General features: G+C 57.9%; 2 protein-coding genes across 9 annotated transcripts in view; one reads left to right on the top strand and one right to left on the bottom strand.

Annotated features, from left to right (window-relative positions):
* The first annotated feature begins 1,104 nt into the window (after nt 1-1,104).
* Nucleotides 1,105-21,359, top strand: PHF19 (PHD finger protein 19). Of its 7 annotated transcripts, none has more exons than XM_051842548.3 (15): nt 1,105-1,238; nt 4,004-4,204; nt 4,813-4,894; nt 7,779-7,874; nt 8,264-8,364; nt 8,750-8,898; nt 11,310-11,405; nt 12,046-12,114; nt 12,284-12,404; nt 14,058-14,125; nt 15,970-16,134; nt 16,509-16,596; nt 17,202-17,287; nt 18,155-18,250; nt 19,062-21,359. In XM_051842548.3, the coding sequence occupies exons 2-15, from the start codon at nt 4,019-4,021 to the stop codon at nt 19,402-19,404; spliced, it is 1,746 nt and encodes a 581-aa protein (XP_051698508.1). In that variant the 5' UTR covers nt 1,105-1,238; nt 4,004-4,018; the 3' UTR covers nt 19,405-21,359. The 7 variants fall into 7 exon arrangements, 5 of the variants coding, with proteins under 5 accessions (XP_051698508.1, XP_069912267.1, XP_051698499.1 ...); XR_007918105.3 differs by lacking the exon at nt 1,105-1,238 and adding an exon at nt 3,322-3,536 and having other exon boundaries at nt 15,970-16,109; XM_051842539.3 differs by lacking the exon at nt 1,105-1,238 and adding an exon at nt 3,332-3,536.
* Nucleotides 14,882-22,498, bottom strand: part of LOC103352023 (protein CutA homolog) — a 36,262-nt gene continuing 28,645 nt past the window's right edge. For both annotated transcript variants that reach the window (XM_089301666.1, XM_089301670.1), the window contains exon 6: nt 14,882-15,973. In XM_089301666.1, coding sequence (XP_089157792.1) covers nt 15,553-15,973 — 421 coding nt within the window. In that variant the 3' untranslated portion in view covers nt 14,882-15,552. The remainder of the gene's footprint in view (nt 15,974-22,498) is intronic.

The raw sequence follows: 22,498 nt of genomic DNA, 5'->3' as shown, positions 1-22,498 counted from the left end.
GTGGGGAACTCAGGCTGGGAAAGCCAGGCTAATCAGTGAGGCCAGCTGGACAGACCACACCCCAAGGCCAGGAGGCAGATGGCCAAGGGCGGGCCACTTGACAGCGGCCAGACTGAACTCTGGGGGGTGGGGAAGTGCTGTCCACTGCTCACACCCACAATGCACACACCCCTCTCTTGTGGCGTCTGTAGTGTGATGGCCCAGGGGTTGGTGGCGGGGGGGGGGGGGCGGGGGGGGCGGCGCAAGGGACAGATGGCAGGGCTGGGAGGAGGGGATGTCAGCAAGTGTTCTCACCACCCCTGCACCCCCCCGCCCCCCAAGAGGGAGTCTGGCTGGGGACTTGTCTGCCTCTCCGCCAGGGGGCAGGGACTTTATCTGATTGGAGCCCTGCCCCTTGCCCCCCAAGCCCCTTTGGCTGTGACTGTGTTTGTGGTCTGTCCCTGGGGAGCCGTTTACTCAGAAACTGTGCTTGTGGGCGCAGTGTCTGCTGCTTCTCTGGGTGCCTGATGCATTCCGTGTGTCCATGCCAGGCGCCCGGTACCTGTCCGCGCGTGCGTCCGTGTGCCCTCCCAGTGCGGACCGCGACTCCCTCCACCCCGGGTCTGTGCGGCGGACGCGGTGTGCCGTGGCGTGTGTCCGCGCTCCGGGCACAGTGTGGGTGGGGGGCGCCTCGCGCTATTTCACGCTCTCTCTACGGAGAGTGGCTGCGGAAAGCGCAAGGTGCTGCGCGTCCCGGGCCTTGTATCTGCATGTCGGGGCAGCCGTGCGCCTGGGCCCCGCGCGCGCGGCCGCTTCCGTGTGTGCCCGGGTCGGGCGCGGGCTCCGCGTCCCTGTGCGCCCAGGGCCGGCGGGCGGGGACCCGGGGGCGGCTCGGGGGCGGGAGCGGGCTGGCGCGGGCGGGCGGCGCTGCGGGGCCCGGCGGCCGCGGGCTCCAATGGCGAGGCCGGCGCTGCCCCTGCTAATTACATAAGCGGGACGTCAATAATTCGCGGGAAAACGCGAAAAAGATGGCGCCCCGCGCCCGGGGGGCCCCTTCCTGAGCGCCCCGGCCCCTCCCTCCTCCGCCTCCCCCTCCTCCCCGCGGCGCCCCCGCCCCGCCCCGCCCCCGCCGAGACCCCGACCCCGGCCCCACGGGCGGACACTCGGCCAGGCAGCCGCGGGCCGCGCGCAGCCGCCTCCGCCGCCGATGCGCCTGGTGGCCAGACTCCAAGTGGGACCGGCGGACACGCAGCCCCGCGGTAAGTGGCGCCGCGGCGGCGGCCCGGGCGGGGACGCTCCGACGCACCTTCCCCGCCCGCACTCCTCCCGCGCTCCCCGGACTCTCCCCGCACTCTAGCGGGGGGCACGGAGCCCAGCAGAGCGGCGCGCAGGGCGTGGGGGGTGGCGGTGGACGGTGCCCACCCGGGCCCGGGCCGTGTGGGGAGGGCGTGGGTGACAGGTCGCAGTTGCTGGCCCCCAGCCTCGTCCCTTGCTGTTGGGGGCTGGAAGGGAGGACCGAAGGGGACGTTTGGGATTTTGCTCACGTCCGAAGTCCCGCTGCGGCGGACCGGGGCGGGGAGCGCCCGCGGAGAGAAGCGCGTGCACCGCAGGGGGTCCTCCTGCGAGCCTGGCCCCCCCGCCTTAACACCCTTTTTAAAAAAGCCAACGGCCGCCCCGGGAGAGGCCCCGGCGCATGAATCATCTCGCTTCCTGCCCCCGCCCGGCCCAGCGCTCCGGGCGCCGCGGATTTGAACTGGACGCCGACGGGAACCCGCAAACAGGCACTGCTTTGCCGACGGGTTTGAATCAGCCAATCACAGCCCGCGGGGGCCCGCTCCGGGAGGACGCGGGCGGGCTGGGGGCCGCCACCCGGGGGCCCCCGCCCGGCGGGGAGGGCGGCGCGGCGACCGGGCCGGCTCCCAAGGCGCAGCGGGGGAGGAAGTGTCAGTTTGTGAACCTGCCGCGGCCGGGCCCCTGCCCCCGCGCCAGGGGAGCCAGGTGGCGGGGAGCGAGCAGGGATTCAGAGCGCGTCCCCTGCCCAGAGCCTTGGAGACAGGAGCGGAGCGAGAGCGCCGTGGCGGGGAACCCGGCCACGCCACGGTCCCGGGAGCCCCCAGCAGGGCCCTACCGGCCCCAGAGCCCCTCATGCGCGCGCGTGTGTACACACACACACACACACACACACACACACACGTCTGTAGTTTCACGCCTCATCGGCTGTAGACAGCGGTCTACGCGGGCTCGCAGGAGTACACCCGCGTACCCACAGGGGACGCCAGGTGCCCGGCATCACTGCTAAGCGGGAAGACGGCGCAGTGCACGCAGGGCACAGCGAGCGGGGGCCTCCGGCTGTGGTGGGGAGGGCGTGCAGGGACATGGAGCCAAGTGAGCCCCCAGAGGGGAGGAGGGGGTTTGGGGGAGCCCCGGCAGGTTTCTGGAAGGGAGCTGGTAGCCCTGTGGAAGTCTGGGGGGAGGGGCTCCCGTGCAGCCCTCGGTGCCAGCGGTACCATTCCGCCCTAGCACAAGGCGAGCACAAGGCTCAGGAAACAGGTATTGAAGGAGGGAGGGAGGGATGGGTAGATGGATGGAGGGATGGGTGGATGGAGGGATGGATGGGTCGATGGATGGATGGAGGGATGGAGAGATGGAGGGATGGATGGGTGGATGGATGGATGGGTGGAGAGATGGATGGATGGAGGGATGGATGGAGGGGTGGATGGAGAGATGGATGGATGGATGGGTGGATGGAGAGATGGATGGGTGGATGGAGGGATGGATGGATGGATGGAGAGATGGATGGATGGAGGAATGGATGGATGGAGGGATGGATGGAGGGATGGATGGAGAGATGGATGGATGGGTGGATGGAGAGATGGATGGATGGAGGGATGGATGGAGGGATGGATGGAGGGGTGGATGGAGAGATGGATGGGTGGATGGAAGGATGGATGGATGGAAGGATGGATGGATGGATGGATGGAGAGATGGATGGATGGATGGATGGATGGAGGAATGGATGGATGGATGGATGGATGGAGAGATGGATGGATGGAGGGATGGATGGAGGGATGGATGGAGAGATGGATGGATGGATGGGTCGATGGATGGATGGATGGAGGGATGGATGGAGAGATGGATGGATGGATGGGTCAAGCAAAGATGAGGGAGCCCCATCTCAAACCAGGGCCGAGGATGACTAAAAGGGCATGGATGCCAGAAATCACTGGGCTTGAACTTGGCCGGCTCTGGGAGCCCGTTGGTTGGAGAAGTCAGAGATGCATGGGGCTTGTGAGGACCCTGGCTGTGCTGAGACGGAGGGAGGGAGTGAAGGCAAGTCCGGGAACAGGCATCTAAGGGAAGCCGAGAGACAGGCAGGGAGAGGCTGGTGTGGGGATGCCCTGACAGCTCGGAGAAGATCTGCATCTGGGGGAAAGCACCAGCGGGTTTAAATGCCCCAGAACTGGTTTCCATTAAACCATCCCATAATTGAGAACAGAAAGGGGATTACAAAAGCCTCAGGTGGCGGTTCACAAGTCACCAGGAGTTTTCCTTTCAAGGTGAGTGTTCTCTGGAAAGATCTCAGTGGGCGAGTGGGTCGGAGGAGAGGGTGTGAAAACTCTCCAGCCGCTGCCTGAGAGGGCCCTCCACCCAGAGGCCTCCTGGGACAGGGAGTGGCTCAGGCCCCCAGCCAGGGACTTGGCTGCATGTGGGCAGAGGGAACCACTATAGAAGGCATGGGGTTTAGGTGAGGAGGGAGCAGGACTTAGAATCCGCTCCCCTGGCTGTGAGCCATGGCTCTGCCTCTGCCCCGTCAGCCACTTCTCCTTGCCAGACCTCAGTTTCCCCCTCTGAAAAGTGGGAATAATAACGTCCCCCTCACAGGGTTGTCATGAGGATTTGGTGAGCTATTAGGCACGTGTGGCACACAGCCCATGGAACAGAAATGACAGCTCCCTTCCTTTCCCTAGAGGCTGTCTGGGGCCGGGAAGCAAGAAGTAAAAACTCTCTTCTCTTTCTGTCCCAGTGTCAGCAGAGGCTGATGGAGACTCGGGCTCTGGAGCCAGGGACTCGGGACTCCTATGGTGTCACCAGCCACCTCCCCAAAAAGGGGGCCCTGGCGAAGGCCCAGAACAACTTCAAAGACCTGATGTCCAAGCTGACGGAGGGCCAGTACGTGCTGTGCCGCTGGACAGATGGCCTGTATTACCTCGGGAAGATCAAGAGGGTAAACCTTTCTTCTCAGGCCTGGGGCTCTGCGTCTCTCTGCTCGTCCCCTGGCCTGGCCTCAGAGCAGCGCTCAAGGAAGGGGGGCTGATGGGAAATGCCCTGGTGGGCCTTCTTGCCCAAAAGGAAGAGGAGCTGGAGCCTGGCCTTGCAGGCACCAACCAGCCTTAGCACCAACGTCAGCCAAGCAGTTCCTTAGAAAAGGCTCTGTGTGCTTTCAGCACGGACGACCATCTGCCTCCTTAGTGTCCCACGAGGGAGGCGGGGGCCCAAGCACTTGGGCCATCTTCTGCTGCTTTTCCCAGGCCATTAGCAGGGGAGCTGGATCAGAAGTGGAGCAGGCAGCCCATGTGGGACGCCGGCATTGCAGGCAGTGGCTTTCCCTGCTACACCACCACGCTAGCCCCCTGGCCTGTTCTGTTCTCAGCACTCTTACCAAGTGTCGCCCCCACCCCAGTCCCTGAGTGTACAACGTCAGTGGCCAGGAGTGCACCTCCCTCCAGGAGCTGCCCTGCTCCCTGCTTTCTGGAGCCCGAGGAGAGGAAGACTGCGTCCCAGTCCAGCCTTGTCCGGCCCTTTTGCTCACACCGCCCCCTCTCTGTGCCCCAGGTCAGCAGTTCCAAGCAAAGCTGCCTGGTGACTTTTGAAGATAATTCCAAATACTGGGTCCTGTGGAAGGACATACAGCATGGTGAGTGTGCTAACCTTTCGGGGACCCCTCCTTCCCCGGGGTCTCTCTCCTCTGCTGGCTTCTGCATTTCCCCCTCACTCCCCCCTTCTTATTCCTGGCATCTGCCCTTTGCCCATAAGCCCCACCCCCCTGAGATGGTGGTCAGATGACTGGCCGTGAGACATCTGCTGTCCCCTGGAGTGGCAGGACAGTGGCCCTGGGTCTCAGGCCTGTGTTTGCTTCCTTGCCGCACTTCCTCTCCTGCTCTGGGCCAGGATGGGAGCGAGGAAGAGGTTGTTGATCAGAATGGTCACCGGGGGATCTGAGCAGTGTTCCCCTATCAACATGTGAAGAAACCTGGCGGAGGCAGCTCTATCCCGGGGCGGGGAGCTGAGCATGGGGCACACAGAAAGAGAGCAGAGGAAGACAGAGTAGAGATGGCGAAGCCCAGTGGAGCCAGGATGCAGAGCGACCTGGGTCCAGGCACCATCCCTGCCTGCAGAGAGCTGAGGTTGTCTTCCAGAGGAGGCAGACCAGGGGCATACGGGCCACCCTTCTCCCTCCCCATGCACACGACAGACCTGAGCAGCTGTCACAACACTCATAGATTCTCAACGTGGATCCCCGAGCAGGCGCTACCAGAGTTGGCATGAGAGAAGAAACCGGCCGGCGCCGCGGCTCACTAGGCTAGTCCTCCGCCTAGCGGCGCTGGCACACCGGGTTCTAGTCCCGGTTGGGGTGCTGGATTCTGTCCTGGTTGCCCCTCTTCCAGCCCAGCTCTCTGCTGTGGCCAGGGAGTGCAGTGGAGGATGGCCCAAGTGCTTGGGCCCTGCACCCCATGGGAGACCAGGAGAAGTACCTGGCTCCTGCCTTCGGATCAGCGCGGTGCGCCGGCAGCAGCATGCCAGCCGCGGCGGCCATTGGAGGGTGAACCAACGGCAAAAGGAAGACCTTTCTCTCTGTCTCTCTCTCTCACTGTCCACTCTTTAAAAAAAAAGGAAAAGAAAAGAGAGAGAGAAGAAACCTGTGTTCCCTCTGGAAGGCAGAGGCGGGTCCTAGGGCCAGAGAGACCGTGCACCAAGTTCTGGCCCTGCCACTTGGGGGCTGCAAGTAACATAACCTCTCTGCGTCTCTTTCTTCATCTGAAAGGAGGTGGTGAAAGTCCTGGCTTCGTTGGGTGGTTGGGAGGATTAAATGAGATAATCCACGTAAAGTGCTTATCCCAGTGCTATTGAGTTACAGGGAAGCAATTTCTGAAGAATGTGTTACCGTAAGAGATGATTCCAGGAAGCCTGCCAAGGAGAGGCCACAGAACCCAGCCAGTTAGAACAGCTTTCAAATAGTCCCTTTCTCCAAGAAACTGTGGCCAGTGCAGACTAGTCCTGCTCCAAGCCCTTCTCGCCCTACATTTATGATCTGAGGATCCGAAGCAGTAAGGATTCCCTGTGCTGGTTACCAGCCGGAGAAGATCTGATGTTGAGGGCCCACCGGGTGCCAGGCACCACGGGGGTGTAGGGAGACAACTTGTTCCCCAGCCATGTGACTGCTCCTTCCGGGCAGATCAGTGGCGCCCTGGCGTCTCCCAGGATGAGTGCATATGGCTGGTCACTGCCCTAGTTATGGATCTGTTGCTTCATTAAGCCAGCTAGGACCCTACTCAGTAACTCCGATTTCCTGGGGTCATATTGGGAAATAAGGGGCAAGGTCCCACACCTGCTGTGTGCCACTCAGTATGAGGCACCAGGGCTGCAGACTGGAAGAGACATCATTTCTGCCCTTTAAGATAATTTAGCCCGCTGGGAAAATAAGACAGAAGCACCCATCAAAATGTATTTAATGTATACATTTAAAGCTTTCACACATAAAGACATATCTATTCTTCCCAGAAGAAAAAAAGAAAAAGAGCAAGAGGGAACCAGTAAATTAAAAACAATTGTAAAAGCATATTGGCCAGTCACCATGTGTGGGTTTTATTTGGATCTTGATTCAAAAAGAACACACTTAAAATTGTTAGAATATTTTAATTTAAGAGACAGGTGGAAATGTGAACACTCACTGAATTTGTTGATATTAAAAAATTAATGTTAACTTTTAGGTACAATAAAGGAATGTAGCTATGTTAGAGCCCTCGTCCTTCAGAGAGATGCATACTGAAATATTTAGAGAAAAATGATTACGTATCTGGGACTTGATTCAAAATAATTACAGGAGGGAGAAGTTGGGAGGAATATAATTGAAACAAGACTGGCCATGAATTCATAATTGCTGATGAGAACATGGAGTTTCATTATAGTATCCTATTATTATTCCAATATTTTTTTTTTTTAATATACTTAAGAGGGGAAGAGAGAAGGAGAGAGAGAGAACGAGTGAGCTCCCATGTGCTAGTTTACTCCCTGGATGCCCACAATGGCCAGGGTTGGGCGGTGGAGGGACCCAGCTACTAAAGCCATCACTTTCTGCCTCCCAGAGTGTGCATTGGCAGGGAGCTGGAAGTGGAGCTGAGACTCGAACCCAAGCACTCAGATTCGGGGCATGGGTGTCTTAACCACTATGCCAAACGCCTCCATAATACATGTTTAGCATTGTTTAATATAAAACAAAAGGAGCTAAATTGGGCAGGAGCGGGAGCACGATGTGATTGAAAGGACAAAGGATCTGATGGCAAACAGCCATAGTTTGAGTCCTGCCCCTTCACTTACTAAGCTAAGTGAGGGACCTCACCTCTCCGGTGGGTCTCCCCTGTTTGAGAACGAGGTGTTAACAGACATCTCAGTGTGCTCTGTGAGACTCTGCGAGGTGGCAGATGGAACCCAGTAGTAGGCCTAGCACCCCAACGGGGCTACAGTTTTCAAACCCCTTGTCCCTGGGAAGCAGACCTCACCGGAGACGGCCTCTCTTCCAGCCGGCGTCCCAGGGGAGGAGCCCAAGTGCAGCATCTGCCTGGGGAAGACCTCGGGACCACTGAATGAGATCCTCATCTGTGGGAAGTGTGGCCTGGGTGAGTGGGGGGGCAGGCCACCCGGGGGTCCCCTGCTTCCTGCACTGGCCCTGCAGGGCACTGCTCCAGACTGTCGGGGCCTCAGCAGGCCTTCTGGAATCCAGAGTGAAGGGGTGGGAGCTCATATCTCTGCAAGGGAGGCCCAGGGGTGGGGGCGAGGTGCTGAAGCCAAGTGTCTCTCCACTGGCCAATGCTGTCTTCTAGTCCCCAAACTGGACAGCGGCTTGGCCATCTTGGGACATGGCCTCCCAGCCTGCCCCCCCACCCCCCGTAACTGACAGGCAGAGCTGGTAGGAGGTGCCACAGCCCAGCCAGCCCTGCCGCCTGCGACCAGCTGGCCTGGAGCCACCACTCCTCTCCGGCACTCACCGCCCCCTCCTCTGCTACAGGCTACCACCAGCAGTGCCACATCCCCATTGCAGGCAGCACGGACCGGCCCCTGCTCACGCCCTGGTTCTGCCGGCGCTGCATCTTCGCGCTGGCTGTGCGGGTGAGCCCTCTTCCCAGCCCTCCGCACCGCAGACCCCCAGCTCCCCACAGAAGGGCCAAGCGGGGGGTTCGGGGCAGCGCGACCTTGACCCGGCCCTCTGGCCGCGCCGTGCCTCAGTTTCCCCCGCTGCAACATGGGCATGGGTCAGGGGGCAGTCCTCCCAAGGTGGAGAAAGTTCATGGGGGGGGGGGGCGCCCACACTCGGCGCACACTGCCAGTGGTTCCCTGGTTGCCCGGATCACTGTTGACTGTCTGCAGCGGAGAGCCTTCCCGGATACCATGGGTTGGGGGTGTGTGAGAAACAGGCCCCCAGTTTGTCTCACGCCGGCAGCATCTCCTCGGAGGCACCTTGGGGGTGACTCCGGCCCTCTCCCCCCACCCCCAGAAAGGCGGCGCGCTGAAAAAGGGCGCCATTGCCAGGACGCTGCAGGCCGTGAAGATGGTGCTGTCCTACCAGCCGGAGGAGCTCGAATGGGACTCGCCCCACCGCACCAACCAGCAGCAGTGCTACTGCTACTGCGGCGGCCCGGGAGAGTAAGGCCCCTGGGAGAAGCCCGGGGAGCGGGCGGGGCCGAGACGGTGGAGGCGGGGCTCCGAGGGGGCGTGTCTGAGGCGGAGCCGCTAGGGGCAGACCTGGAGTGCCAGCCCTGGGGGCGGGGCCGCGAGGGACGGACCCGAGTGCCAGCTTAGGGGGCGGGGCCGAGATGGGCGGACCCGGAGTGTCAGCCTCGGGGGCGGGGTGTCGGCCGAGTGGGCGGGGCCTCGAGTGTCAGCACTAGGGCCGGGCTGAGATGGGCGGACTCGAGGTGTCAGCCTCGGGGGCGGGGCCTCGAGGGACGGACTCGGGGTGTTGGCTTCGCGGGCGGGGTGTCGGTCGCAGGGGTGGGGCCTAGATGGGCGGACTCGGAGTGTCAACCTCGGGGGCGGGGCCTCGAGGGACGGACTCGGGGTGTCGGTCGCGGGGGCGGGGTGGCGAGGGGCGGGCCCTGAGTGTGGGCCGCTGGGAAGGGTCTGAGGAGGCCGGGCCTCCAAGGGCGGGCCTTGAAGGTAAGAATTCGGCGCAGTGCCCAGGGCACTCACCGGGAGAGCTGGGAGATAAAAAACCCACGCACCGGGCTCTAGGTGGCGTCCCGCACTCCGGGGCAGCGGGTTGGGATGGAGCCCCGTGGGAGAGGAGGTGTTGAAGCGTGGTTAGGAGCCTAGGCCGGACACGCTGTCCCGACTTCCCCGGACGTCCAAATCCTGGATTGTCCCTTGTTAGCCAGTGCCTGGCACTTGGTAAGCACTTCAGAGGTGTGAGCTGTTCACTGGTGGCGGTGGTGGTCGTGGTTACTAATGCATGCAAGTTGGGATCACCTCTTCGTGGCCGGAGCCTGTGAACCAGGCTTCTGGTGAGGTACTAAGAACCTCGGCCCTAGAGATGTGCAGGCCCCCGGGGCGTGGGGGTGGGGGCTGGGCGTCCTGTGTTGGGGTTGCCGTGGAAGGGGGTCTTGTCCTGGCCGTGGGACCAGAGTCTGATTCTCCCTGACTTTCCTGGGCCTCCACGTCGCCATGGGCAGTTGAGTCTGCTCTCTCGGGCTGACGCACAAGCCTGGTGGAAGAACCACAGAATAAGAGGAAGGGCTTCTGCCCCTAAGGAAACAGCCCTTAAAAGCTGCTGAAGTCGTGAATCTGTGACCCAGGCTCTGCTAATGCGCACTAAAGACCTGGAGCCTCCTAGCTCAGCCGGGCGAACTTGGGCAACTCGCTTAAATGGGCTCAGTTACCTCAGGGCCGTCAGCTTCCTAGGGGGATAACGGAGAGATGCTTACTGGATACAGCTGGGAGTCTGGGTAACCAGGGGGCTGATTTCTCTACCTGGGGGACCCTGGTCCCAGGATGGCCCTCTCTTGGGCTGTTTTCCTGTCTCTGTTTCTCTCTTCCTACCACCGTGGATAGATTTTGCACGCCCTGAGTGGGACTTCAGTAGGTAGGAATTGCAGAGGCAGGCACCACTTCCCTAAGGCACCTTGACACTAGCAGTGCTTCTCCACGCTCAGTGGGCACACATTGAAGAGGACCAAGGAATCTGCATTTTAACCTGGGCTGCACCTGACAGGGTGTGCACAAAGCACTGATTGTTCTTAAGGGAGTGCTGCGTTGCACTTGGTTCGTATTCTGTGTTTCTTGAATGGTCCTGGTAGAGTAGATATAGTACCAGATGAGAAAAACCCGCCCCCGTGTAGCTTAGAGGAGCTGTCACTCATGCTCCGTGAGGTCTTGCAGGCAAACCTTTGCCTGCCAGTGATGTCTGGGAAGCAGCGGGTGGGGCACAGTCCACCACTGTGGCAGGGCAGGAAGAAGAGATTGGGCTTAGACGTTAAAGACGGCAGAATCACTGCCTGTCACTTGCTTTCTAAACGACCTGGAGCAAGGGCAGCCTGTGACCCAGCTGCACTATGGGAGTCAGTGGCTCGTCTTTTTTTTTGTTTTAACAGGCAGAGTGGACAGTGAGAGAGAGAGACAGAGAGAAAGGTCTTCCTTTGCCGTTGGTTCACCCTCCAATGGCCGCCACGGCTGGCGTGCTGTGGCCGGCGCACCGTGCTGATCCGATGGCAGGAGCCAGGTACTTATCCTGGTCTCCCATGGGGTGCAGGGCCCAAGCACTTGGGCCATCCTCCACTGCACTCCCTGGCCACAGCAGAGAGCTGGCTGGAAGAGGGGCAACCCAGACAGAATCTGGCACCCCGACCAGGACTAGAACCCGGTGTGCTGGTGCTGCAAGGAGGAGGATTAGCCTAGTAAGCTGCAGCACCGGCCATGGCTTGTCTTTAACCAGATAGTGAGCTCAAAGGAGAGAAGTCTGTGCTTGGCTCGAGAGCAGAGTCCTCTTCTCTTTCTGCTGGGGGACGGTGAGTTGATGTCGGGAAAGGTTGCTGAGGCTCAGCCTGGCTCTGTCTCTCCAGGTGGTACCTGCGGATGCTGCAATGCTACCGGTGCAGGCAGTGGTTCCATGAGGCCTGCACCCAGTGCCTCAATGAGCCCATGATGTTTGGAGACCGGTAGGTGCTGACTTGGTCCAGCTGGGCCCCTGAGGGTGAGGTGCGCAACAGTAAATTGGCAGCAGCAATGCGTTCTGGTGGCCCGGCAGGCCCCACACATTGGAAGTGCTGACCTGTCTACTGGGGGCAGCTCAGGGAGGGGAGGCCTGGCTGAGCTGGGCCACAGCCCTAGCTGCCATTGATTCGTGAAGTACCTGACACAAACCCCTGCCTTCCCTAAGACCCTTCCCTTCAAGTGTCTGGGGAAGGAGGGCAACACAGCCCTTCTCTGACCCTACCCAGGGTTGTTGTAGAGGCCACGTGGGAAGTGGATAACTTGGTTCAGCTTCTAACCAGTGGGGTTCAGCTAATGGAAGTCATTGTACATGTGAAAGCTGATGTTACGTGTCCTTTGGTTGGTGTCTCTGTCTCTCAGAGGGAAGAAGGTGACGCTGCAGCCCATTCTGGCCCAGAGCAATGATATTTGGGAGGGGAGGTTGGGGTGGGAGAGTACTTCCTGGTTTCTGCCCTATCCTTACCACCCAAGAGAGAGGGCACTGACTGTGGGAAGGTGAGGTAGATCCAAGGGGGCCAGGAGGTCAGCCTAGGGTGGGCTGTCAGAGTCCCTCCCTCCACAGGGTCCCTCTCCACCCACCCACAGGTTCTACCTGTTCTTCTGCTCCGTGTGTAACCAGGGCCCAGAATACATCGAGCGGCTGCCCCTGCGATGGTGAGAGGGTAGTGCTTGGCCTAGACCCACCCTGCTCACTCCCTGCAGCTCCCCTCCCTCCGCCTGCCTGCAGGTTGCCCCCCATCCTCAGCCTGGACCCAGGAGGCTGTGGCCCTGGCTGCACAGGCTGCCACCTCACCTGGCTCCACCTCTTTGCCACCTTGCCCAGGGTGGACGTGGTTCACTTAGCCCTCTACAATCTGGGGGTGCAAAGCAAGAAGAAGTACTTTGACTTCGAGGAGATTCTGGCCTTTGTCAACCACCACTGGGAGCTCCTACAGCTTGGCAAGGTAGGCAGGGTCACGGGATGTCTGAGTGGCAGTCAGAGAGGTTCGCCTGGGGTCACACGGGACGGGCCCAGAAGATGTAGGTCTCTGAGTTTCACCCTCAAGCTGCTGCATCCCTGAGTCCAGGCCTTGGAGCTTGTACCCTAGAAGGGGTTTCCTGACCCTAGATTTTGAGTGGGCAGGGTGGGGCCTCACCAACTCAGCCTGGGGGAGCCAGGGCCATGGGTCAAGGTGTTTGGCCCACTCCAGACTTCCTGGCTAGGTGGAAAGTGAAGTGGGCCTGCCCCCTACTGATTCTGTTCTGAATAGAACATCACTAGGGGAGCCAGATCTACAGAACAAAGTAACAGACTTGCAGACGCTCAGAGCTGGAGGGCGACTTGCCCCGTGGTCAGTGTAGCTCCGGGGGTGAGCCCTCCCGGTCACTCCCACACCGGGGCTGGACCCCTCAGCCCTAGTGACATCCTAAGGATCCTCTCCACCACATGCAGAGTGAGGCATCGTCTCTACTGCTGCAAATCCTTTGAGAATGTTTTTAATTTATTTACATTTTATTTCATAGACTTGTATATACATAAAATGTATGACAAACATTTATACTTAATTAGCAGATACTTTTTCTTTCTTAAAAGTATAAAAGTGCAACATTATAATTTTTTAACTTTATTTAAGATATACAAGTTTCATTTATGTCATATGTACAGATTTAGAAACATAGTGATACTTGCTGCCCACCCTTCTCCCTTTCCCATTCCCACTCTTAATTTTTACAGGGATCTACTTTCAGTTTACTTAATAATTATAAGTTTAACCCTACACTAAGTAAAAGAGTTCAACAACACTGTTGCTCAACAGAAGACACAAGGGCTGTAAACAATCATCAAATCTCGATGTCCATTTCACTCTAATGTATTACATAGGTACTCTATTAGTTATCCCTGATCAGGGAAAACATGAAATCTTTTTAAATAAAATTAATCTTTATGTTTTTAAATGTCTTCATTTATAATGCTTGAACATTTATAAGATATATTTATTATATGCCCTTAAAAGGTAGGCAGAGTTGGCATTTTTAAATTTCAACTTGTCATATTTATAAAAGATCATACATGTCCTGGTAGAAACTATTTAATGTGCCAAAAGGCAGAAGGCGGTGTACTCCAAACATCCATACTCCCACATCCTACCACGTAGAAACAATGAGAAATGTTTCCTTCCAGTCTTGCTACATGCATATTTTTTCTTTGCATGTGGCTTAGTCTGTAGTTTGAAGTCGTCGCTTCCCCACACTACTCAAGTCTGCATAACTTTTAATGGTTGCTTCGGTTTCCATCATGGTTTGACTCCTTGCTGTGGGCACAGAGTTTCTTTACCATTTTGCCCAGCATTAGCAGCAAGGCCACAGTGAACACTTGTGCAGGTTTGTTCCATATGCAGTTGTGCCAGAGTCCACGGAGTGGCATCAGGGGTCAAGGGCATGGATGTTTTTCTAGCTCTTCATACATTTAAGCCAAGAGTTTTCCTCTCCATTTGCGGATAGGGAAATGAGCTCAGAGAGGTGAGAAGACTTCTCTGAGGTCATGGAGTAAAGAAGGGGTAGGGGCTGGACCTCCCCGGACGCCAGGGGCCTGGGTCTGACTGCCCTGCTCCCCTTAGCTGACCAGCACCCCCGTGACGGATCGAGGACCGCACCTCCTCAACGCTCTCAACAGTTACAAGAGCCGGTGGGTACAGCAAGGGGAAGGGGTGTTGGGGGGCCCCACACAGGTGGGATTTCAGTCTCAAGGTCTTCCTACCTCATAGACTAGGCCCAAGGTGTGCTCCCTGCTGGTCCTCTCCCCTTCTCTCTGACTATATAAACCTTTCCTGTCCCTCAAGATCCAGAGTACTTCCACCTCTTCTGCAAAGCCCACCCAGCAGCCTGACTCCTGGTCCTGACTCAGCCCCGTAGAAGGGCTGCACCTGCAACCCTGCTCTCTGAGGGCCCCTCCTGCTCTAAGCAGCTGGGGTTCTGGGCCAGGCATTAGGGGATGGAGTCCCTCTCCCAGGTGGGCTGCAGCCTCCTGACTCGACCCCCAGTCCTTGTGTTCCCAGCCAGAGTTCCCAACACACAGCCCAACCACCTCTGCCCAATCTCCTCACCACTGCAGCTCATTCATGATCAGACTGGGCTGTGTCTTCCGCCACTGTCCCTTTGCTTTCCTGCTGGGGTGCCAGCCCTCCGGAGCCCCTGGCTTCCCTCGCACTTTGTTCCTGCTCTCTCCTCTCTCTACTGCCCTCTGTCACGTGCTCCCTAGCAAGCGCGTCTTCAGTTGGGGCTCTATGACAGGACCTGTATGTTGCTGAGGTGCGTCGGGAATAAACGAGATCCCTGCTTCTGCGAAAGCTGTCCTGGCACCTCTCACAGTCTTGCCCATTCTTTAAGTTATTTTTTCCTTTTTTTTTTTTTTTTTTTTTTTTTTTTTTTTTTTTTTGACAGGCAGAGTGGACAGTGAGAGAGAGAGACAAAGAGAAAGGTCTTCCTTTTGCCATTGGTTCACCCTCCAATGGCTGCCGCGGCCGGTGCACTGCGCTGATCCGATGGCAGGAGCCAGGTGCTTCTCCTGGTCTCCCATGGGGTGCAGGGCCCAAGCACCTGGGCCATCCTCCACTGCACTCCCTGGCCACAGCAGAGAGCTGGACTGAAAGAGGGGCAACCGGGACAGAATCCGGTGCCCCAACTGGGACTAGAACCTGGAGTACTGGCACCGCAGGTGGAGGATTAGCCTATTGAGCCACGGTGCTGGCCTATTTTTCCCTTTTTTTTTTTTTTAATTTATTTTCTTGAGATGCATAGTTACAGAGAGAGAGAGAGAGAGAGAGAGAGAGAGGTTTCATCTGGTGGTTCACTTCCCAAATGGCTGCAGTGGCCAGAGCTGAGCTGATCCAAAGCCAGGAGCTTCCTTTGGGTCTCTCAGACCGGTACAGGGACCCAAGCACTTGGGCCATCTTGTTTTCCCAGGCCATCAGCAGGGATCTGGCTCAGAAGTAGAGCAGCCGGGCCTTGAACTGGCGCCCATATGGGATGCCAACGGTACAGACCGATGCTTAACCTGCTATACCTCAGCACTGGTTCCCCGCCCCCATCCCCCCCCCCCCCCCCCGCACATTCTCACAGTGTGAGACCCAAACACAGCCCTGCCCCTCCTGCCTTCCCCGTGCACATCCCCTCCATGCCTGGAGGTGATTTCAGTCTCCTGGGGGAGGCCAGAGAACAGGATCCAGTGTTGTCCACCAGCGATGTGCTACAGTGAGCTGGAAGAGGCCTTCCTGTAGGAAGTGGGCTGGGGGCTGGCTGAGGCAGAGGAGAAAAGGCATCAGAGCTGCAAGAACCACACGTGAGCAGGATGGAGGAGAGAGGAGCCCAGGCATCTTCTCTGCACCCCACCCCCTCATCCCACAGGCTTTGAGGGGTGGTGGCTCCGGAGGCCGCTCTGGAGTTTGGCTCTGGATCCAGAGAGCTTCCTCTAGCGTGTGACGCCGCTCCCCGGAGGATGGGCTGGCAGACTCCAGAGCTCTCTCCCCTCAGGTTCCTGTGCGGCAAGGAGATCAAGAAGAAGAAGTGCATCTTCCGCTTGCGCATCCGCGTCCCCCCCAACCCGCCCGGGAAGCTGCTCCCCGACAAGGGACTGGTGCCCACCGAGCCCGGCGGGGCCGCCTCTGAGCTGCGTAAGAGAGGAAAGAGCAAGCCTGGGTCAGTGCTGGGGTCCCAGGGGGCTATGCAGTGGGCCCAGAGAGTACGGTGGCATCCGAGTAAGCCAGGAGGACTGCACCAGCGGCCAGTCCAGGCTGTAGGCCCCGATGCTCGTTCGTTGGCTCCTTCCACCACAGCCCTTACCGCCCTACTTGGTCCCAGCCTTGCTGGATTAGGGCTGGGTCTGTGGCCCAGCTGAGCCCTCCTCCTGGGTGCCTTTCTGCTGCCCACTGTTCGCCCTCCACACTCATGCCTCAGGACTTGCCCTTCTCCCCCAGAGCCCACCCCCGCAGTGCTCCTGAGGCCCCTCCCTCCAGGCCGCCCCGGCCCTCTGGCTCTGACTGGGCCACCCTCTTCATTTTCTGTCTTCACAGTTTGTTGCCTCACGAATTCCAGCAGCAGAAAAGGCGAGTTTATAGAAGAAAAAGATCAAAGTTTTTGCTGGAAGATGCTATTCCCAGTGTTAGTTCCTGTTTTCTTACTCTCCACTTTCACACGCAGGGTCAGCTGCAGTAGGGACTCCTGTGTAGAGAGCTAAGTTGCCCCCCCACCCCACCCCTTGCCCTGGGGACTCCCCCACAGGCTGCTTCCTGTTACAGCTCAACAAGCAGAAGCCAGGCACTCCAAGAACACTCCTCCTCCCAACCCAGCTTCTCCCAAGAACACAGCGTGGGGAGACGGAGGGCAGGGTGGGCCAGCGACTTCCCTGAGGTCACACATCAAGGCAGTGCAGAGCCCCGCCTAGCACTCAAGGGAGCCCTGAGGTACAAGAACAGTGCTCCGTCTACCCTGCACTTTCCGGGTTACAAGACAGTGAAGCGGGGCAAGGGCTGTTGTATTCATTTTGCATTTGAAGTAACTGAGGCCCGAGAGGTAAAGGTCATCCAGTTAGTTGGCTGAGACTAGGACCGGGGTGACAGGCCTTACCCCAGGTGGGGCCCAGCCCTTGGCAGGGCTGATTGGACAGCAGGCAGCATGTGTGGCTCGCAGCTGGGGAAGGGTGCTCGTGGGGGGCAGATCTGACACTTGCTGATAGACCCTTCTCCTTTCTTCTCCTGTGTCCACAGAGTGACTTTACCTCGGCCTGGAGCACCAACCACCACCTGGCCAGCATCTTTGACTTCACGCTGGATGAAATTCAGAGTTTAAAAAGGTAAGGTAACAGTGAGGTGCCCAGCAGAAGCTCTGGGATGGAACCAAATGGGCAGGCTCTAGAGGGGCGGAGCAGAAGCCCCCAGTTCAAAGGGCCCCTGTTGCAAGAGGCTGCCCAGAGGGGGTCTCTACACTGGAGCCTCCAGCCCTGCACCCCAAGCAGTGTTCTGGGTGCCTTAACATGGCCCCCACCCTCACACTTTATCCACAAGTTGCCATGGCTGCCCTGTGTTCCCTGTGCTGCTTAGTGCGCACACCCTCTGCCTGGAATAACCTACGAACCCCTCCTCCACACCTGAAACCCCGAGACCCTGCTTCTTCCAGGAAGCCGTTCCCCGTCAGGCTGTTGCACACAGCACCCCCAGCTTGTAACAAGCAGAGGAGGGGGGAACACCCTCCATCATTTTGTTTCCAGAATTGCTAAGGGTCACTCAGTGTTCAGCTGAGGGCCCGGAGGAGGGAGCAAGGCTCACAGCTGAGCCCTGGCCCCTGCCCGCACACCAGTACTGTGTGGCTTCAGCTGAATTCCCTAACTTCTGAGAACCTCATTGGTTTTTCACAAGCAAGATACTGCAAAGTGCTTTTGGCCCATAAGCAGTGTAGTGCCCAGACCATGCTTGTTATTGTCACCAGTGTGTATCACCACACGGGGTGGGAGGCAGCAGGGAAGCCTTGGACTTTGTAGACTGGATGAGTAAAGAATGGACAAGCAGGTGTGGTGTTGGGAAGCTCACCTCCACTGGGATGGAAGGTGCATGACAGAGTTGGGGGACAGCTGAGACTTCCCAAGGATTGCCAAGGGCCGCGTCGGCAGGACCTTGCTAGGCCAGGCCAGGCCAACAGCAGGCTCACCCTCTCTCCTACGCAGTGCCAGCTCAGGCCAGACCTTCTTCTCGGATGTGGACTCCACCGATGCAGCCAGCACCTCTGGCTCCGCCTCCACCAGCCTCTCCTATGACTCCAGGTGAGCTTCCTGGAGGTGTGGTTTCAGGTGTTACAAACACTACCATTCCCCATCCCCACAAGCTCCCAACTCTGATGCTTGGCTCACTGTGCGCATCAGAATCTCAAGCTGGGGGAACTTGGCTTTCTGAGATTGTGGGTCTGATCCTGGGACCACTGGCTCCAAGTCCCTGGAGCTCCGTGGGGGCTACACGTAGGCACTCACACTGCTTGGGTTCAGACCCTGTGCAAAGCTCTTTGCCGACCATTCTAGTTCTGGGAATATTTGACCAGAGATTCTGGGCCTCTTTGTGCTGATGTTCTATGTTTGTGCCTCCCAGGGTCTGGGAGAGAGGACAGAGAGGTGTGTCTTGAGGTCTTTGTCTCCAGACATCTCTATGGCTTTCTCTGTCATCTCTGATTTTATTTCTTCTGTGTGAACCTAAGTGTCCATTTGTCTCTCACAGCCTCCTGTGCACGTGTGTGTGTGTGTGTGTGTGTGTGTCCATCCAGGCTCTGGGGTACAAGGTCATCTCAGCTGTAGCCCCTCGCCCCCTCCAGCTTGAAGTGAATCCTGGTGGGGAGTGCGGCAGGGTGAGCAGGAGACGGCAGGAGGCACAGAGCTGGCAGTATATGGTGCCGCAGTCAGCGTGCGCTTCAGCGGACACATCCAGCTGGCTAGTTCTCCGGAGCCTCAGCTTTCCTCCTCACAGGGCCCGAGACGATCCACACCCAGAGCTGGCACACCGCCTGGCACCCAGGAGATGGCTCTGGGAGAGGCGTTCATTCTGATTGTTTCTTCTTGTGTCCCCCCCCCCCCACACCGCCGGCAGACGGACAGTGGGCAGCCGCAAGAGGAAGCTGGCAGCCAAAGCCTACATGCCACTGCGGGCAAAGCGGCGGGCGGCCGAGCTGGCTGGACGCTGCCCCTCGGACAGCAGTGCGGAGGGGGCTTCGGGCCCCGAGCGTCCAGACGAAGGCATCGACAGCCACACGTTTGAGAGCATCAGCGAGGATGACTCATCCTTGTCACACCTCAAGTCCTCCATCACCAACTACTTCGGTGCAGCCGGGCGGCTGGCCTGTGGGGAGAAGTACCAGGTGCTGGCTCGGAGGGTCACGCCTGAGGGCAAGGTGCAGTACCTGGTGGAATGGGAGGGGACCACCCCCTACTGACTGGCCCTCAGGGGGTGCCAGGAGCCCTGAAAACCAAAGGAGGGACCGCAGAAGCCATAGGCTCCCCAGTTTTCTGTAGGCTGGGGTTGGAGAGGGAAGCAGGACAGAGCTGCAAGTGCCTGGCTAAGGCTAAGGACCCTGCCTGTCTGCCAGGCCAGGGCAGGGCCAGCGCCTCTCTGCTGTGCCAGTCCCGCCCATTGGTCGCCTAGGGCTCATCGCTCTTTGCCTTGTCTCCAAGGCCCCGCTGGCTGTCAGTGTGTCTACTCCCTCCCTTCTCTCCATCTCAGTATCTGATCCTCTGGTGTTCCCCTGGCTCTGTGGCCTTTCTCTTGAGGCCCCAATTCTAAGTCCCTTCCCCTCTCCTTTGGGTGTGTTTGTGTGCACATCTGTCCCTCCACTGGATACCTTCATGCCTGACCGTGGCAGCCAGTCCTCCCAGGGACTACATCATGACAGCAGGGGCCCTGGAGGAAGAGTGGGTGCAAGAAGGCCTCTAGGAAAGCATGGGTGGCAGAGGCCCTGGCTTGAGGAGTCAGCAGCAGGGTCTCTGCCTCCCAAGGCACCAGCATGAAGCCAGCTTTGGAGGTCACAGAAGTTGCGCTTCCCCAGGCATCCCTTCCCCTGCTTTGTTGCCATGAGTAGGGCCTGGCCTTTCTGGGGAACCAGAGGGAAGGAGAGGCAGGCACAGAAGTCATGTCCTGCTAAACCTCAGAGTGGTCACACTGTTCCCTGTGCCTCTCACCCCTGGACTTACCACGTACAGCCAAGCAGCACCCGTCACCTCCATCTGAACACGTACACAACAGCCAGCCATTCCTTCCAGGACGAGCCTGGCTCCTGCCCTTGGCTGTCCTGTGGCCCTTTCCAGGGCCGTGTGTTGCAGCTGAATGTGAAAGCCCAGCTCCTGCCCCCTCCTCCAGCCCTTGTGGCCCCCATAGGGAGGCACAGAGGAACTCATGGCCTCTGCCAGCAGTAACAGTGACAATCACTCTTTGGATAGGTTGGAGCTTCTAAGGGGCCTGCATGGTTCAGTCTGCTAGAGGGAACTTTCTGTCAGCAGGGAGCATCCACAGATTCTTAGAACTGACATTCAAACTTGGGCCCATCTGGAGGGAAACCAAAACCGGGAGGGGAGGAACCCCTCATTTTTGCTGCTTCCAGAGATAATAGAAACTGACCGGCTTGATTGGAAAATGGAAAAAGTGCCTTGACTGGGGGCAGGGCACCAGATGGGGACCAGCCTGACCAGCTGCTGCTGTAGCCTCTAGCTTGGCTGGGTTTGCCAGCCACCAGCTGGAAGGCCAAGGTGGGTGGAAAGAGGCAGCAGCTAGGAGAAGATGGTTTTTCCCTGCTTAGGCCTGACCTTTCCCTGCTGTGAGTGTTTAGGGGTCCCTGAGGTAGGTTAGATGCCCCCGCCTTATACCTCAGTTCCTATAGTGCCTTAAGAGACCTCACCTTCTGCACACAGCCCACCTCTGGAAAAGCTGGTGTTGGGCCCGACTCTCCCCATGCTCAGCTCCACAGCTGCTGCCTCTGAGGCCCCCTGCCTGGAGCCTGTGGGAGTGAGGCCAGCCCAGGCTCAGCAGGGGGGTGGGACCCAGATCCAATCTGCGGCTTCCTGCTGTCTCCAGACAGCACAGCGGGCCTGCCTTCCAGGTTTCTGCACAAGCCTGGGTGAGCTGGGCCTGTGCCAGGACATCTGCACCTCCCCCTACTCGAGCTCCCGAGGCTCTGAGCTAGAAGGGGGAAGGAGGGAAGCAGGTGTCTTTCCCACTTGGGAAGACAGCCCGAGGCCTACCAAGGTCACCCTGACTCCCACCCCAGCATTTCATTCATACCAGATAATAGCTGCATTACTGCCAACTGACCTTATAACCCTGTGCACCTTCTAAGATTCATGGTTTTGAATTGCTGCTTTTAATAACATTTGTTATATTAAAGTTATAATTAATGTGTCTGGTTTATAGTGTAACGCTGCCTTCGAGAAACTGCTTCACTTCTCAGTGAGGACTTACCCGCTGTTGGGAAGCAGCAGGAAGAGGCTCTGGCTCCTGCTCTTGGCTGCCTGGAGGTTAGGCACCACAACATTCTGGCCCTTACTGGCAGGCAGAGTGGGGACGTGGAAGCTGACCTGGTCCAGCGCTACAGCATTTGGCTTGGGTTGCCTCAGGACGCACAGGCACGTGACTCTGGAAGTCTGGAGTGACTTCTAGGCTCGGCTGGTTCTGCCCTGTACCAGTTTGGTCCTCTGCTTCGGTTTTCTGAGCTTTCGGTGCTGAGTTAGTGTCTGCCAGGCTCCCAGGTGTGCATATAAGGGGTCTTTTAAAAGTTCATGGAAAATGTATATTATGGGAAAACTATGAATGGATTTAAATTTTTTGTTGTTGTTGCATCAAAATAAACATCCTTTACTTCCATTTTCCGTGGACTTTTTGAAGTACCCTCGCATGTGACTTTAAATTTAGGGCAGTTTGGAAAAGAGAAAACTAATATATGCAAGGGTAGGGGAAAACTGGCTCTAGATGTGAAGGCTATGGGCTCAAATGAATTCCATAGTGTTGGGTATAATGTAGCCTCCTGTTAGCTCCCAGTGAGGGGCCTGGGTGTGTCAGTAACAGCTGCCCTTCATTGAAGATGGCTCCTAGCGTCTCCTGTTCCTCCTATTTCAACCTTTTAGCTGCCTTTGGAGTAAAACCATTCTTGGGGAGAGGGAGCAAATGGGATTATTCTCTGGGCTGAAATCATTGAAGGGCATGAAGTGTCAGAAGACCTGGGTTCCAATTCTTGCTCTAGAGTGAGCAGCTGGGTGGACCCTGCCGAGACCAGGGGCCTCCCAGGCTGGACAGTACCTGCTGCTCTGTGGTCTAGGTCAGTGTTTCCAAGTCCATAACAAACACTTCCCTTTGGAATTTAGGAACAAGAACCTGCAGTTGGCAGAAACTGCCCGAACTGCTTAAACAGCTTAAAATACTTCATTCTTCAACTCTTCCCCTTATCATGGATATCTGACAAAACTTGTTTAATAGGCATATTAAGCTTAGTATTTACAAAGAAGTGTAGCCTTCATATAATATTTAAAGACTGGGAAATGCCA

This window comes from Oryctolagus cuniculus, chromosome 1 (assembly GCF_051225735.1).
Source record: "Oryctolagus cuniculus isolate XC-2025 breed Fujian yellow rabbit chromosome 1, ASM5122573v1, whole genome shotgun sequence".
NCBI lineage: Eukaryota > Metazoa > Chordata > Mammalia > Lagomorpha > Leporidae > Oryctolagus > Oryctolagus cuniculus.
Note: the sequence above shows the minus strand (reverse complement) of the source record. Positions and strands in the feature narration are given on the sequence as shown.